The 17,886-nt window shown below is 46.0% G+C and overlaps 1 protein-coding gene across 1 annotated transcript; it reads left to right on the forward strand.

Annotated features, from left to right (window-relative positions):
• Window positions 1-8,410: 8,410 nt before the first annotated feature.
• Window positions 8,411-17,636, forward strand: LOC139399912 (mitochondrial inner membrane protease subunit 1-like). The gene is made up of 5 exons (XM_071145038.1): window positions 8,411-8,561; window positions 8,644-8,732; window positions 10,507-10,633; window positions 16,212-16,322; window positions 17,505-17,636. The coding sequence occupies exons 1-5, from the start codon at window positions 8,412-8,414 to the stop codon at window positions 17,574-17,576; spliced, it is 549 nt and encodes a 182-aa protein (XP_071001139.1). The 5' UTR covers window position 8,411; the 3' UTR covers window positions 17,577-17,636.
• Window positions 17,637-17,886: the final 250 nt, after the last annotated feature.

Here is a 17,886-nt window from a genome sequence, read left to right on the forward strand (position 1 = left end):
TGCTGCTACCACTCTTTGTTTTTCCAGGAACATATTTGGTGTGTAATCCTGGATTAACAGACAGAGATTTAGAGTTTAATGTCCAGCTGAATGTCAACAGCTACCCCAAAGACACAGGCAGGGTATTGTGGAGGAGATAGCCTAGTGGGGTTTGTCCTAGACCCACAGCCAGGGGGATCGGGGGGTAGAGATCCTATCAGATGTCTCTGGTGGTGTGTCCCAACTCATTCTCAATCCCAATTTGAGTTCCTTGTGTAATATAACACACACACCCCATGGGTGACAGAGACTGCCAGATAAAACCAGGTGGCTGCATGTGGCCTCTCTCTTGATATCAGTCACTGGCCGTGTGATCTTATTATGTTAAGACCATAATCCCTACCTATGATGAATGCACACCGGAATGGAGGGATGAAATGGAGAGATAATGAAGGATATAGGAGATTGTACACTGGTTTGGGGGATATGGCTGTGTGATGTTGAGTGGTTGTGATAGTCCTAAATGTTCTCTGATCCTTGATACTCCATGATAGGTGTTCAGAGGGCCCTCTGTACAGGCCCTTGATTTAGTCTGTTTTGGTGGGATTCAGTTCTACTCTAGGTCCCCAGTAGGACTGGACTGACCTGTGGGATTCAGTTCTACTCTAGGTCCCTAGTAGGACTGGACTGACCTGTGGGATTCAGTTCTATTCTAGGTTCCTAGTAGGACTGGAGTGACCTGTGGGATTCAGTTCTATTCTAGGTTCCTAGTAGGACTGGACTGACCTGTGGGATTCAGTTCTACTCTAGGTCCCTGGTAGGACTGGACTGACCTGTGGGATTCAGTTCTATTCTAGGTTCCTGGTAGGACTGGACTGACCTGTGGGATTCAGTTCTACTCTAGGTTCCTGGTAGGACTGGACTGACCTGTAGGACCAGGGGGCTGCTATGATCAGAGAAGTGCACACAAACTGGGTTCACTGCTGTTTGTCAGACCCTTTTTCTCTTTCCTCCAATAAGATCATATCTTCACAGTGACACACATTGAGAGACAATCACACACATTCACCACAGATTATTCCAGGACTCCTGGTGTAGAGGCAAAGCCATGGCAGGGTGGAGAGATGAAACATGACCAGGATGTAGGCATAGAGGCAGTGGTATATGCAGTAGGATGTAGGGATAGAGGCAGGGGTATATGCAGTAGGATGTAGGGATAGAGGCAGGGGTATATGCAGTAGGATGTAGGGATAGAGGCAGGGGTATATGCAGTAGGATGTAGGGATAGAGGCAGGGGTATATGCAGTAGGATGTAGGGATAGAGGCAGGGGTATATGCAGTAGGATGTAGGGATAGAGGCAGGGGTATATGCAGTAGGATGTAGGGATAGAGGCAGGGGTATATGCAGTAGGATGTAGCGATAGAGGCAGGGGTATATGCAGTAAGATGTAGGGATAGAGGCAGTGGTATATGCAGTAGGATGTAGCGATAGAGGCAGGGGTATATGCAGTAGGATGTAGGGATAGAGGCAGTGGTATATGCAGTAGGATGTAGCAACAGAGGCAGGGGTATATGCAGTAGGATGTAGGGATAGAGGCAGGGGTATATGCAGTAGGATGTAGGGATAGAGGCAGGGGTATATGCAGTAGGATGTAGGGATAGAGGCAGGGGTATATGCAGTAGGATGTAGGGATTAGAGGTCGACTGATTATGATTTTTCAACACAGATACCGATTATTGGAGGACCAAAAAAGCCGATGCCGATTAATCGGCCAATTTTTTTATTTACTGTTATTTATTTGTAGTAATGACAATCACATCAATACTGAATGAACACTTATTTTAACTTAATAAAATACATTTAAAAAATATACTTAGCCTCAAGTAAATAATGAAACATGTTTAATTTGGTTTAAATAATGCAAAAACGAAGTGTTGGAGAAGAAAGTAAAAGTGCAATACGTGCCATGTAAGAAAGCTAACGTTTCAGTTCCTTGCTCAGAACATGAGAACATATGAAAGCTAGTGATTCCTTTTAACATGAGTCTTCAATATTCCAAGGTAAGAAGTTTTAGGTTGTAGTTGTTATAGGACTATTTCCCTCCATACCATTTGTATTTCCTTAACCTTTGACTATTGGATGTTCTTATAGGCACTTTAGTATTGCCAGTGTAACAGTATAGCTTCCGTCCCTCTCCTCGCTCCACCCTGGGCTCGAACCAGCAACACAACGACAACAGCCACCATCGAAGCAACGTTAGCTATGCAGAGCAAGGGGAACAACTACTAGAAGGCTCAGGGGGCGTGACGTTTGAAACGCTATTAGCGCGCGCTAACTAGCTAGCCATTTCACTTCGGTTACACCAGCCTCATCTCGGGAGTTGATAGGCTTGAAGTCATAAACAGCGCAATGCTTGACGCACAACGAAGAGCTGCTGGCAAAACGCACGAAAGTGCTGTTTGAATGAATGTTTACGCGCCTGCTTCTGCCTACCACCGCTCAGTCAGATACTTAGATGCTTGTATGCTCAGTCAGATTATATGCAATGCAGGACACGCTAGATAATATCTAGTAATATCATCAACCATGTGTAGTTAACTAGTGATTTATGATTTATTGTTTTTTTATAAAGATAAGTTTAATGCTAGCTAGCAACTTACCTTGGCTTACTGCATTCGCGTAACAGGCAGTCTCCTTGTGGAGTGCAACAAGAGAGAGAGGCAGGTCGTTATTGCGTTGGACTAGTTAACTGTAAGGTTGTGAGATTGGGTCCCCCGAGCTAACAAGGTGAAAATCTGTCATTCTGCCCCTGAACAAGGCAGTTAACCCACTGTTCCTAGGCCGTTATTGAAAATAAGAATGTGTTCTTAACTGACTTGCCTAGTTAAATAAAGGTACAAAAATATATATTAAAAATAAATCGGCAAATCGGGCGCCCAAAAATACAGATTTCCGATTGTTATGAAAACTTGAAATCGGCCCTAATTAATCGGCCATTCCGATTAATCGGTCAACCTCTAGTAGGGATAGAGGCAGGGGTATATGCAGTAGGATGTAGGGATAGAGGCAGGGGTATATGCAGTAGGATGTAGGGATAGAGGCAGGGGTATATGCAGTAGGATGTAGGGATAGAGGCAGGGGTATATGCAGTAGGATGTAGGGATAGAGGCAGGGGTATATGAGCAGGATGTAGGGATAGAGGCAGGGGTATATGCAGTAGGATGTAGGGATAGAGGCAGGGGTATATGCAGTAGGATGTAGGGATAGAGGCAGGGGTATATGCAGTAGGCATGAAAGGTGGAGCAATATCAGCAACAGGATATGGATTCAGTTTGTATTTTGGGTGAGAGGTGGGAGAAGAGTATCGTGTGTGTGTGTGTGTGTTGAAAGGGACAGAGGGGTAATGGGATTAGGGTTAACGCCTTTCGCGGGCGCAGGGAGAGCCACCTGACACTCGGTCTGTTGGGGACCTGGGGATTGTGGGGGACGGGGTACAGGACGCGGGGGTCTAATCCATGTCCATCTTTGGGAAGTCATTCCCAGAGCTCTGAGGATTTAGGGCTTTGGTTTCCGCTCTGCTAGCTTTGGTTAATAATGTTATTGGTGGGATGTGAGACATGGAGAGAAAGAGGGATGAATAGAGAGAAAAAGAGGAATTCCTTACCCTGTGGTGGTCTTGCAGGACAGAGTCCTAAGCTAAAAGCATGGTGTCTGAATATAGCCAGGTGTGATATGATCTATAATGTAGCCTACACCTCTAAACCCTCCCCAGAACACATACACCTCTAAACCCTCCCCAGAACACATACACCTCTAAACACTCCCCAGAACACATACACCTCTAAACCCTCCCCAGAACACATACACCTCTAAACCCTCCCCAGAACACATACACCTCTAAACCCTCCCCAGAACACATACACCTCTAAACCCTCCCCAGAACACATACACCTCTAAACACTCCCCAGAACACATACACCTCTAAACCCTCCCCAGAACACATACACCTCTAAACCCTCCCCAGAACACATACACCTCTAAACACTCCCCAGAACACATACACCTCTAAACACTCCCCAGAACACATACACCTCTAAACCCTCCCCAGAACACATACACCTCTAAACCCTCCCCAGAACACATACACCTCTAAACCCTCCCCAGAACACATACACCTCTAAACCCTCCCCAGAACACATACACCTCTAAACACTCCCCAGAACACATACACCTCTAAACACTCCCCAGAACACATACACCTCTAAACCCTCCCCAGAACACATACACCTCTAAACCCTCCCCAGAACACATACACCTCTAAACACTCCCCAGAACACATACACCTCTAAACCCTCCCCAGAACACATACACCTCTAAACCCTCCCCAGAACACATACACCTCTAAACCCTCCCCAGAACACATACATCTCTAAACCCTCCCCAGAACACATACACCTCTAAACCTTCCCCAGAACACATACACCTCTAAACCCTCCCCAGAACACATACACCTCTAAACCCTCCCCAGAACACATACACCTCTAAACCCTCCCCAGAACACATACACCTCTAAACCCTCCCCAGAACACATAGTCTACTGGCTGTGTAGCCTACTTTGTAATCCCTCCATCAGGATGAACACTACCATTCAACAGTTTGGGGTCACTAAGAAATGTCCTTGTTTTGTAATTGAAAGAAAAGCACATTTTTTTTTGTCCATTAAAATAACATCAAATTGATCATAAATGCAGTGTAGACATTGTTAATGTTGTAAATGACTATTGTAGCTGGAAACGGCAGATTTTTATGGAATATCTACATAGGTGTACAGAGGCCCATTATCAGCAACCATCACTCCTGTGTTCCAATGGCACGTTGTGTTAGCTAATCCAAGTTTATCATTTTAAAAGGCTAATTGAACATTAGAAAACCATTTTGCAATTGTTAGCACAGCTGAAAACTATTGTTCTGATTAAATAAGCAATAAAACTGGCCCTCTTTAGACTAGTTGAGCATCTGTGCCTTTCAGCATAGAAAGAAATGTGCTTTTCTTTCAAAAACAAGGACATTTCTTAGCGACCCCAGACTGTTGAACGGTATGTGGAAGTCATTCTCACCAGGGCTAGATCGGGGAAACATTAGATGTATTATCTCTACCATACCTTTTATCATGCAGTTGTTGTTTCCTTTGAAATGTCCCTTACGTTGGAAAAAAAGGGTATTTCAGTTTTTTTTGCGTGTGTGTAAAGATTGAGTCACTCTCTCCCCATCCGGCAGGTTGCGTTCTGAGTAAAAGTCAATACCCTGAGTGGTGCTGCGGTGTTTGTTCAGACGACACACTGTTATCTCTGTGTGTGTGTGTGTGTGTGTGTGTGTGTGTGTGTGTGTGTGGCAGTCAACAAAGACTACGCGTTCCATTTCCATGGCTCCCACAGAACTGGATAACTGTCCTGAAGACCCTGGTCAGCATGGCTGATGCAGGGAGGGTAGTGTTAGGGACTGATGCTGGTATGAAGCTGTACTGTAGACCCTGGTCAACATGGTTGATGCAGGGAGGGCAGTGTTAGGGACTGATGCTGGTATGAAGCTGTACTGTAGACCCTGGTCAGCATGGCTGATGCAGGGAGGGCAGTGTTAGGGACTGATGAAGTGTTAGGGACTGATGCTGGTATGAAGCTGTACTGTAGACCCTGGTCAACATGGTTGATGCAGGGAGGGCAGTGTTAGGGACTGATGCTGGTATGAAGCTGTACTGTAGACCCTGGTGCAGTGTTAGGGACTGATGCAGTGTTAGGGACTGATGCTGGTATGAAGCTGTACTGTAGACCCTGGTGCAGTGTTAGGGACTGATGCAGTGTTAGGGACTGATGCTGGTATGAAGCTGTACTGTAGACCCTGGTCAGCATGGTTGATGCAGGGAGGGCAGTGTTGGGGACTGATGCTGGTATGAAGCTGTCCTGAAGACCCTGGTCAGCATGGTTGATGCAGGGAGGGTAGTGTTAGGGACTGATGCTGGTATGAAGCTGTACTGTAGACCCTGGTCAACATGGTTGATGCAGGGAGGGCAGTGTTAGGGACTGATGCTGGTATGAAGCTGTCCTGAAGACCCTGGTCAACATGGTTGATGCAGGGAGGGCAGTGTTAGGGACTGATGCTGGTATGAACCTGTCCTGAAGACCCTGGTCAACATGGTTGATGCAGGGAGGGCAGTGTTAGGGACTGATGCTGGTATGAAGCTGTCCTGAAGACCCTGGTCAACATGGTTGATGCAGGGAGGGCAGTGTTGGGGACTGATGCTAGTATGCAGCGGTACTGTAGACCCTGGTCAGCATGGCTGGTGCAGGGAGGGCAGTGTTGGGGACTGATGCTAGTATGCAGCGGTACTGTAGACCCTGGTCAGCATGGCTGATGCAGGGAGGGCAGTGTTAGGGACTGATGCTAGTATGAAGCTGTACTGTAGACCCTGGTCAACATGGCTGATGCAGTGTTAGGGACTGATTCTAGTATGAAGCTGTACTGTAGACCCTGGTCAGCATGGCTGATGCAATGATAGGGACTGATGCTAGTATGAAGCTGTACTGTAGACCCTGGTCAACATGGCTGATGCAGTGTTAGAGACTGATGCTGGTATGAAGCTATACTGAAGACCCTGGTCAACATGGTTGATGCAGGGAGGGCAGTGTTAGGGACTGATGCTGGTATGAAGCTGTACTGTAGACCCTGGTCAGCATGGCTGATGCAGTAACAGGGACTGATGCTGGTATGAAGCTGTACTGAAGACCCCGGTCAGCATGGTTGATGCAGTAACAGGGACTGATGCTGGTATGAAGCTGTCCTGAAGACCCTGGTCAACATGGTTGATGCAGGGAGGGCAGTGTTGGGCACTGATGCTAGTATGCAGCGTTACTGTAGACCCTAGTCAGCATGGCTGGTGCAGGGAGGGCAGTGTTGGGGACTGATGCTAGTATGCAGCGGTACTGTAGACCCTGGTCAGCATGGCTGATGCAGGGAGGGCAGTGTTAGGGACTGATGCTAGTATGAAGCTGTACTGTAGACCCTGGTCAACATGGCTGATGCAGTGATAGGGACTGATTCTAGTATGAAGCTGTACTGTAGACCCTGGTCAGCATGGCTGATGCAGTGATAGGGACTGATGCTAGTATGAAGCTGTACTGTAGACCGTGGTCAACATGGCTGATGCAGTGATAGGGACTGATGCTAGTATGAAGCTGTACTGTAGACCCTGGTCAACATGGCTGATGCAGTGTTAGGGACTGATGCTGGTATGAAGCTGTACTGAAGACCCTGGTCAACATGGTTGATGCAGGGAGGGCAGTGTTAGGGACTGATGCTGGTATGAAGCTGTACTGTAGACCCTGGTCAACATGGCTGATGCAGTAACAGGGACTGATGCTGGTATGAAGCTGTACTGAAGACCCCGGTCAGCATGGTTGATGCAGTAACAGGGACTGATGCTGGTATGAAGCTGTCCTGAAGACCCTGGTCAACATGGTTGATGCAGGGAGGGCAGTGTTGGGCACTGATGCTAGTATGCAGCGTTACTGTAGACCCTAGTCAGCATGGCTGGTGCAGGGAGGGCAGTGTTGGGGACTGATTCTAGTATGCAGCGGTACTGTAGACCCTGGTCAGCATGGCTGATGCAGGGAGGGCAGTGTTAGGGACTGATGCTAGTATGAAGCTGTACTGTAGACCCTGGTCAACATGGCTGATGCAGTGATAGGGACTGATTCTAGTATGAAGCTGTACTGTAGACCCTGGTCAGCATGGCTGATGCAGTGTTAGGGACTGATGCTAGTATGAAGCTGTACTGTAGACCCTGGTCAACATGGCTGATGCAGTGATAGGGACTGATGCTAGTATGAAGCTGTACTGTAGACCCTGGTCAACATGGCTGATGCAGTGTTAGGGACTGATGCTGGTATGAAGCTGTACTGAAGACCCTGGTCAACATGGTTGATGCAGGGAGGGCAGTGTTAGGGACTGATGCTGGTATGAAGCTGTACTGTAGACCCTGGTCAGCATGGCTGATGCAGTAACAGGGACTGATGCTGGTATGAAGCTGTACTGAAGACCCCGGTCAGCATGGTTGATGCAGTAACAGGGACTGATGCTGGTATGAAGCTGTACTGAAGACCCTGGTCAGCATGGTTGATGCAGGGAGGGCAGTGTTAGGGACTGATGCTAGTATGAAGCTGCTAGGCTGGTATGTTTGTCCGTCCCCTGCAAGGTGTCGATTGGCCAATATCACACAGGGTCAAAGGTTAGGCTGGTTCTGTGGTGTCAACGGGCTGTAGAGCCCCTGAGAATGAAACACCAGGGAGTGTGACACTAGTCTGCACTGCACACTACTCCTAGAGCTGCTAATAGACTAGCTGCTGTGACAGCTCACCCCTCACCGTCTGTCCCCTGAATGAAGCGCTGTAATGATGTGTGTTGTGTTTGTGTAGGTGGTGAGATGTTCCGCAGTGCGCTGGGGAAGACCCTGGGCTTCGTGGGATACACCATCCAGTACGGCTGCGTCGCCCACTGTGCCTTTGAGTACATCGGAGAGTTTGTTGCGGTGTGTAGGATACTTTTCTCTCTGTGGCCATGGTCTGTGAACTCCCGAGTAACAACTTCAATGTCTGTGAATTTACCCACAGTGCTCTGGTCCTTCTATGGAGCCCACCATCACAAGCCACGACGTTGTCTTCTCAGAACGGTTGAGTCGCCATCTCTGCAGAATCGAGAAGTGAGTTTTAGTTTTCAACTTGAAATTCTCAAAGTTGGTAAAGTAAAACGTAGTTTACCCTGAGTGGTGTCTTTTTGCTCCGTAACCCCTTGATGTTCTCCCTGATACAGTGCCTTGCGAAAGTATTCGGCCCCCTTGAACTTTGCGACCTTTTGCCACATTTCAGGCTTCAAACATAAAGATATAAAACTGTATTTTTTTGTGAAGAATCAACAACAAGTGGGACACAATCATGAAGTGGAACGACATTTATTGGATATTTCAAACTTTTTTAACAAATCAAAAACTGAAAAATTGGGCGTGCAAAATTATTCAGCCCCCTTAAGTTAATACTTTGTAGCGCCACCTTTTGCTGCGATTACAGCTGTAAGTCGCTTGGGGTATGTCTCTATCAGTTTTGCACATCGAGAGACTGACATTTTTTCCCATTCCTCCTTGCAAAACAGCTCGAGCTCAGTGAGGTTGGATGGAGAGCATTTGTGAACAGCAGTTTTCAGTTCTTTCCACAGATTCTCGATTGGATTCAGGTCTGGACTTTGACTTGGCCATTCTAACACCTGGATATGTTTATTTTTTAACCATTCCATTGTAGATTTTGCTTTATGTTTTGGATCATTGTCTTGTTGGAAGACAAATCTCCGTCCCAGTCTCAGGTCTTTTGCAGACTCCATCAGGTTTTCTTCCAGAATGGTCCTGTATTTGGCTCCATCCATCTTCCCATCAATTTTAACCATCTTCCCTGTCCCTGCTGAAGAAAAGCAGGCCCAAACCATGATGCTGCCACCACCATGTTTGACAGTGGGGATGGTGTGTTCAGCTGTGTTGCTTTTACGCCAAACATAACGTTTTGCATTGTTGCCAAAAAGTTCAATTTTGGTTTCATCTGACCAGAGCACCTTCCACATGTTTGGTGTGTCTCCCAGGTGGCTTGTGGCAAACTTTAAACAACACTTTTTATGGATATCTTAAAGAAATGGCTTTCTTCTTGCCACTCTTCAATAAAGGCCAGATTTGTGCAATATACGACTGATTGTTGTCCTATGGACAGAGTCTCCCACCTCAGCTGTAGATCTCTGCAGTTCATCCAGAGTGATCATGAGCCTCTTGGCTGCATCTCTGATCAGTCTTCTCCTTGTATGAGCTGAAAGTTTAGAGGGACGGCCAGGTCTTGGTAAATTTGCAGTGGTCTGATACTCCTTCCATTTCAATATTATCGCTTGCACAGTGCTCCTTGGGATGTTTAAAGCTTGGGAAATCTTTTTGTATCCAAATCCGGCTCTAAACTTCTTCACAACAGTATCTCGGACCTGCCTGGTGTGTTCCTTGTTCTTCATGACGCTCTCTGCGCTTTTAACGGACCTCTGAGACTATCACAGTGCAGGTGCATTTATACGGAGACTTGATTACACACAGGTGGATTGTATTTATCATCATTAGTCATTTAGGTCAACATTGGATCATTCAGAGATCCTCACTGAACTTCTGGAGAGAGTTTGCTGCACTGAAAGTAAAGGGGCTGAATAATTTTGCACGCCCAATTTTTCAGTTTTTGATTTGTTAAAAAAGTTTGAAATATCCAATAAATGTCGTTCCACTTCATGATTGTGTCCCACTTGTTGTTGATTCTTCACAAAAAAATACAGTTTTATATATTTATGTTTGAAGCCTGAAATGTGGCAAAAGGTCGCAAAGTTCAAGGGGCCAAATACTTTCGCAAGGCACTGTATCTGTGAATGACATCACACCCCATGGATCCTGTCTTCTCTGTCTGCAGTGGTGATATAGTCATCGCTAAGAGTCCATTTGATCCACATATGAACATCTGTAAAAGAGTCATCGGTTTGGAGGGAGACAAAGTCTGCACCAGTGGCCCCTCGGATATCTTCAAGACCCACCAATACGTAAGTATTCATCAACAGTCATGTCCCAGGACTCTCAGCCACATGTAAAGTATTCATCAAGAGTCATGTCCCAGGACTCTCAGCCACACGTAAAGTATTCATCAACAGTCATGTCCCAGGACTCTCAGCCACACGTAAAGTATTCATCAACAGTCATGCCCCAGGACTCTCAGCCACACGTAAAGTATTCATCAACAGTCGTGTCCCAGGACTCTCAGCCACACATAAAGTATTCATCAACAGTCGTGTCCCAGGACTCTCAGCCACATGTAAAGTATTCATCAACAGTCATGCCCCAGGACTCTCAGCCACACGTAAAGTATTCATCAACAGTCATGCCCCAGGACTCTCAGCCACATGTAAAGTATTCATCAACAGTCATGCCCCAGGACTCTCAGCCACATGTAAAGTATTCATCAACAGTCATGCCCCAGGACTCTCAGCCACATGTAAAGTATTCATCAACAGTCATGTCCCAGGACTCTCAGCCACATGTAAAGTATTCATCAACAGTCATGTCCCAGGACTCTCAGCCACACGTAAAGTATTCATCAACAGTCATGTCCCAGGACTCTCAGCCACACGTAAAGTATTCATCAACAGTCATGCCCCAGAACTCTCAGCCACATGTAAAGTATTCATCAACAGTCATGCCCCAGGACTCTCAGCCACACGTAAAGTATTCATCAACAGTCATGCCCCAGGACTCTCAGCCACATGTAAAGTATTCATCAACAGTCATGCTCCAGGACTCTCAGCCACATGTAAAGTATTCTACCTTTAGTTTACCAGGTAAGAGTATTGAGAGCACATTTACAACAACAACCTGGAGAAGACTTTGACGAGGGCTTGAAATGAGCCAGTAAAGCAATACATTCTGGATGAACGATTAAGCCTTGTCAAGACACTTCATGTTGTGTTTCAGATAGTCTCTCATTTCAGTCAATCATCTTCATAAGTAGCCAAACCCCTGTGTCTTCAACTCAACCCAGTGTGTTCTGGGTGTTTAGATTCCAGACCAGGGACATCCATCTTGTGTCGTCAGTCCAAATATCATCTTTTGACAGCGACTGCATTTCCTCAGAGCCGTGGTTGTGGTGGAACCACTGTCATTGCATTCTTATTACTGCTCTCCCCGGCCACGCCGCCCTCAGCCACCGCTCAGCCTGCCAATCTCTCTGAAGCCTGTTAGAGTTAGTGCCAACCGAGTGGACAGGTTGATGGGTGGGCTGAGGTGTTTGTGTTGTGTGTGTACACACACTCTCACATGAACAGTGGACGTATAGGTGAATGTAACCACACACAGGATGTGCTGGTGTCATCCAGGAAATGAAAGAAACTAATTTTCCTCTGGGAACAGGTTTCATCTCTACACACAGGCAGTAAAGCTATATTGAACAGGTTACTGCAGAACAGGTTTAATCTCTACACATGTCTTGGTCAAAGGTCTCAGCCAGTACTCTCTTAATTGGATCACTCTATTGGCGCAGAAAATGCAGACATGTTGTGTATTCAAGTTTTAAAACGTATTCTAATGTTTGTTATTCACACTTTAAAATGTCAGACTTGATTTACCCTTATGTAAAATGTATCAACCCCTACAAAAATGTCCATGCATTTTAATCCACATAATATCCACATTTCCTGTTACTGCAGGATTATTTCCCTGCCGTGAGAAACTGGTCAAATTAAGGTGGCAGATCGGTACCTCTGAAATGTGTCTCAGTGCAAGACATAGGTCAACAATGAATAAGACCAGACCAATCTCTGTAGGGTTTCCCCCGTCAAAACACACACCAAAATGTCTGTCAACACAGTTGGTTGTGGTGTTAATGAAATAGAAGCCTTGTGTGACATAAAGCATCCCACCATGCATGTTTTTGTTTGTGTGCTATACGAGAGCCTGTCCTCACCTCCTCTTTCTTCTGACGGGCTGGCAGGTTCTTTCCTCCCACATTGATGATGAGGAGATGGACAAATTGGCTTGTCACCTCTTAGGAGTCTTTCCTACAGTATGTCTGCTGCATTGTCACAACAAAGACATTTGATCCATGATGTGATGGTGGGTGTCTTTGAGAGAGACGGAGGGGGAGAGAGAGCCTTCAGAGTCTAAAGCTATTCCCTCCATGTTAGACAAAACACTGTACCTCAATGATATTAGTCTAATGATTAGAGCAGGGTGAGGCCTTAACATGATTGAGGTAGCGTGCTGTTTATCTTAATGAGGCAGGGTGAGGCCTTAAACAACACTCTACCTCAATCATGTTATCTTAATGAGTGAAGCAGGGTGAGGCCTTAAACAGCACTACCTCAATCATGTTATCTTAATGAGTGAAGCAGGGTGAGGCCTTAAACAGCACTACCTCAATCATGTTATCTTAATGAGTGACTCAGGGTGAGGCCAGACCAGGCTGTTGAACGGCAGACTTCACTATCCAGGTGAGCTCAGCTTTCCCACCTTGACACGTCTCTGACAGGTACGCATAGCCTCGCCCCCACCCCTTCAACCACCCAACCACAGAACAGGTTCCATCACTCCCTCTGAGTCCCATCACAACACAGCCGCCAGGTTGAGCTGAGATATGCCACTCAACCCTAAACCCTAGCTGGGCACAAAGTCTGACTGGATGACTGGGCTGGCTGGAAGTGTGTTGTGGAAAGTAACAATGTCTGTTGATTATGGTTTGGCTGAGCGCTCTCATTCTGTTCTGGTGACTCAGTGTAGGGAGTTGGGAGAGGGCATGTCAGACTCGGGGCTTAGTGTCATGGAGAAGTAGGTAAACAGTTCAGGAGGAGTGTTTGCTTCTCTGCCTGTCAATCATGCAGGTGCTTATCCTTGACATCCTCTCTACCTTCACTCAACACTGGTGTGTGATCCATAAATTAGTTTTCAGAGACTGCTGTGGTTATGATGGCCTGCGGTGAGCTTGCAGGTGTTTAATCAGAGAAGAAGAGTTCCACCAACTATGACGGGGGACAGAATTTGAACATGTCTACCTCGTTCCAATACCTCCAGTATCATACCCCGAGGTAATAACCAGATCCATTTGAACATGTCTACCTCGTTCCAATACCTCCAGTATCATACCCCGAGGTAATAACCAGATCCATTTGAACATTTCTACCTCGTTCCAATACCTCCAGTATCATACCCCGAGGTAATAACCAGATCCATTTGAACATTTCTACCTCGTTCCAATACCTCCAGTATCATACCCCGAGGTAATAACCAGATCCATTTGAACATGTCTACCTCGTTCCAATACCTCCAGTATCATACCCCGAGGTAATAACCAGATCCAGTTGAACATCCGGTGCAGGTAAAATTAAAGGAGAGGTTAGTTCTACCCTCTGGTTAAGTTAAGGTTCAAAGAGGAGAACGTCAGGGACATCCGTTTCTACAAATGATAGAGTCTGGCCTCTCTTTACACCATCCCAGTCATAATAAAGTGTACGTTCCTGACATGTGTTAACCTGCAAGGTGATGTGTGAACCCTCGGTCTTTCACCACATCATAACATACTGCAATAATAATATATGTCATTTAGCAGACGCTTTTATCCAAAGCGGCTTACAGTCATGCATTCATACATTTTAACGTATGGGTGTCCCAGGGAATTGAACCCACAACCCTGGCTGTGCCAGCACCATGCTCTACCAACTGAGCCATACATGGCAGATCAACTTTTAACAGGCCTTTTAACAATAACCAATGAATTATAAATCTGACTATAGATTTCAGAGGAGTAACTTTGCGATGCCCTGTCTGTGGCTAGAGACTCCGTGTGGAATGTTCTCTACAGGGTCATTAGTGTGATGCTCCGAATCAATCAGAGCTTTGGTGTTTGTGTGTCTGTGTATTTGTTGATCACTCTTGATTGACCCGCAGCAGATCGATCTAAATTGATTGACCTTGTTAGTAGTGGACAGAATGGAGTCTAGATCCTGAATAGAGTTGACCTATACCTTGATGCTGGATTAGTTAGGTAGTTCCTCCAAACCTTCACTCCGTGGGCCCTAAGCTTTAACCACCACTAATGTATCCTACCTAGTGTTTGCTAAACTCTGAGGCAGTGTAATGGACTCTGATTAGACCTTCTGCTAGCCTAAAAAGCACTTTCAATAACGACATTGTCATGTGTTTCTATGGAGACTTGAACCCGCTTTGAATCCAGAAGTAGTCTGAACCTGTGTTCAAGCAGCCGCCCCTTTTGTGTCTCCTAAAACATAGATGAGCGTGCCTACCGACAGGGTCGTGTTGATGATATCACACGCCTGACCTTTCTGAGCAGGACAAAGGCAGTGAGTCAGTATAAGATGGAGGCTGAGGCTGGAGCATAGCAAGGGCTTATGGTCCAGCAGATGACAAATGGCGACGGCGTTCCTCTCTGGTCCCCGTGTGCTTGGGAGCGGCCATATGTTGCCATGCTACTGAGGGGTAATGGTGGGAATGCAGCAGGCTGACATATGCTTCTCAGATGACTCCTTTAATGACATTGGTTTGTGTCGTCGTTGTTCTCGGGGGCCGAGTTGTTTACCTCGTGTTAGGTCAATATGTCACTGCATCACGATTAGTGTCAGCTCATCTGGCTCATCTATGGAATATGAAACGCAACACAATGCATAGGTTAATACTGCATAATGATTCTGGATGTTGGGACGATTGCGATACGATGGACGCGCACAATTGGAATCAAGACATCAGTGGTTGCGTCTCCCCCCTCCCACCCTCTGATAATGTTCTCATCTGATTTCATCTCCCTCTCCTTTTCTCCCCAAGACTTTGTTCATTAAAAAGTTAGGCAACACAAACACAGTTGCAGATTGTGATGCCCATTATGACAATATAATGTGTTGTTCATCCTGTCTTCACATATAGGAGGGACGAGGAACTTAATTAGGGCCTTGACAAGATTACTCTAGTAAAGTGATGAAATGAATCATAATTGGTGTCACTGTGGATTAGCGCTCGCTCCGATTGGCCACCCCACTGGCAGCTCGGGCCTCACTAGTGGAGACCAGTGGACGAATCTGACTGAAAATCTTCAGCCCTGGCCCCTCTCTCTCTCTCCCCCTCTAGATCTCCCTTGGTAAGAGGGGGTTAGATCTCAGCCAACAGCCTAATGGCCCCTTTTGAAGTCCCAATAAATCCCCCTGACCCTGCCCCCGTTACACATGACCCCTTGCTCCTATGACCGTCCGGGGCTAAAGGAGGACAGACCAGGGGTTGACGTTAAGTTGGGGTGAGGGAAGGTAGGGGGGGATGTTCAGTTGGGCGAGGCGGCTGAGGTGGGCTCTCTTTACATAATGGTGGGTGGAGGGTGCTGGCGCTGTATTGTCTCACTCCTTCATGTAAACAAAGTTTAAAAGCCAGGTCAGGGAATGGTGTTGTTTACAGTATAACTGGCTGTTGCAGTCGTCGTGGAACAAATTCAATATTTTCTATCGTTGTGTTTTTTCCTGTGTCTTGCTGTGGGTGTGTGTCTTGCTGTGGGTGTGTGTCTTGCTGTGGGTGTGTGTCTTGCTGTGGGTGTGTGTCTTGCTGTGGGTGTGTGTCCTGCCGTGGGGGTGTGTCTAGGTTCCAAAAGGGCACGTGTGGCTGGAAGGGGATAATCTTAGGAATTCCACAGACTCCAGGAGCTACGGCCCAGTTCCCTATGCCCTGATTCGAGGCCGTGTCTGCTTAAAAGTAAGGAGGGGAACATCGCCGGACCCATCTCACATTCATTTGAACCTTTAGAGTTAGTATAATGGTCTGTATAAAGAGTTAGTAGAATGCTCTGGTCTGTATAAAGAGTTAGTAGAATACTCTGGTCTGTATAAAGAGTTAGTAGAATGCTCTGGTCTCTGTAAAGAGTTAGTAGAATGCTCTGGTCTGTGTAAAGAGTTAGTAGAATGCTCTGGTCTGTGTAAAGAGTTAGTAGAATGCTCTGGTCTGTGTAAAGAGTTAGTAGAATGCTCTGGTCTGTATAAAGAGTTAGTTTAATGGTCTGTATAAAGAGTTAGTTTAATGGTCTGTATAAAGAGTTAGTTTAATGGTCTGTATAAAGAGTTAGTTTAATGGTCTGGTCTCTGTAAAGAGTTAGTAGAATGCTCTGGTCTGTATAAAGAGTTTGTATAATGTTCTCGTCTGTATAAAGAGTTAGTAGAATGCTCTGGTCTGTGTAAAGAGTTAGTAGAATGCTCTGGTCTGTGTAAATAGTTAGTAGAATGCTCTGGTCTGTGTAAATAGTTAGTAGAATCCTCTGGTCTGTGTAAAGAGTTAGTAGAATGCTCTGGTCTGTATAGAGAGAAATCTGTGCCACGTTTCCGATATCACAGCCTCCTTTTGACTTTGCCCATGGCCATGGTTAAATATGAAATGCCTTGCACTGAAATTGATTGTAGGTTTACTGTTGCTTTGCCTGTATTCAAAATAGTCCTTATTCCCCATTCTGTGGCAAGTTGAGTAAATGCAAACACTCAAACAAGTTGGAAGTTCAAGACAGATCTGTCTCGTAGACCAAGGCCTGGGCAACCTATTGTCTAGCTGTCCATTCTGCTGTGTTGTCATGTCACTGGATGTCATAGCAACCATGACCCTGGAAACAGGTCAGACAACCTTCTGTCCGTTTGACTGGACAGCAGCCGTCCACTGGGGGCCCAATGACGAGACCTGACGACAGTTTTATGAAGTCGCATACATCATTTATATCCACGTTACCAAGCGTATCCAGGAAGTGAGGATGTTGGAATAGTCATGATAAACACATTATGTAATGGATAAATGTTGTTTGTTCTTCTTTTATGAGAGCCCTAGTACCCTTTTAACCCAACGTCTTCTGTCTTCTCCTTCTCCTTTGTTTGTTTTGGTGTTTTTCTCTCTTTCCAGCTCTGGCCTCTACATCATGTTGGTGCCCTCAACCAAAGTCCCACAGGACGAGTCGTAAGAAGGAGTGACTGAGTCTACTGATCTGTGTACATGCATCATTTTGTTATATTTTCTAATTAAAGGCATATTTATCTTGAAGAATTTTGTCTCTCTCAATTTGACTGACAATTTGAGTTCATTTGGGTTGAATTGTAGGGTGTGTTTGAGTTAAATGTGAAAATCCATGGATAGTTGGATCTGCAGGTTGATAACGTGCCAGGCATAGTAATCTGGGGCTTCCAGTGTGTTGGCAGGAGCAGCACCCTGCTCTGTAGGAACAGCGTCACGTGAGGAGGGAGTTAAACTGTGCCTCTCTGGAGCTGCTAGTGGTAGAGGAGGGGAG

Source organism: Oncorhynchus clarkii, unplaced genomic scaffold, assembly GCF_045791955.1.
Source record: "Oncorhynchus clarkii lewisi isolate Uvic-CL-2024 unplaced genomic scaffold, UVic_Ocla_1.0 unplaced_contig_3804_pilon_pilon, whole genome shotgun sequence".
Classification (NCBI taxonomy): Eukaryota; Metazoa; Chordata; class Actinopteri; order Salmoniformes; family Salmonidae; genus Oncorhynchus; species Oncorhynchus clarkii.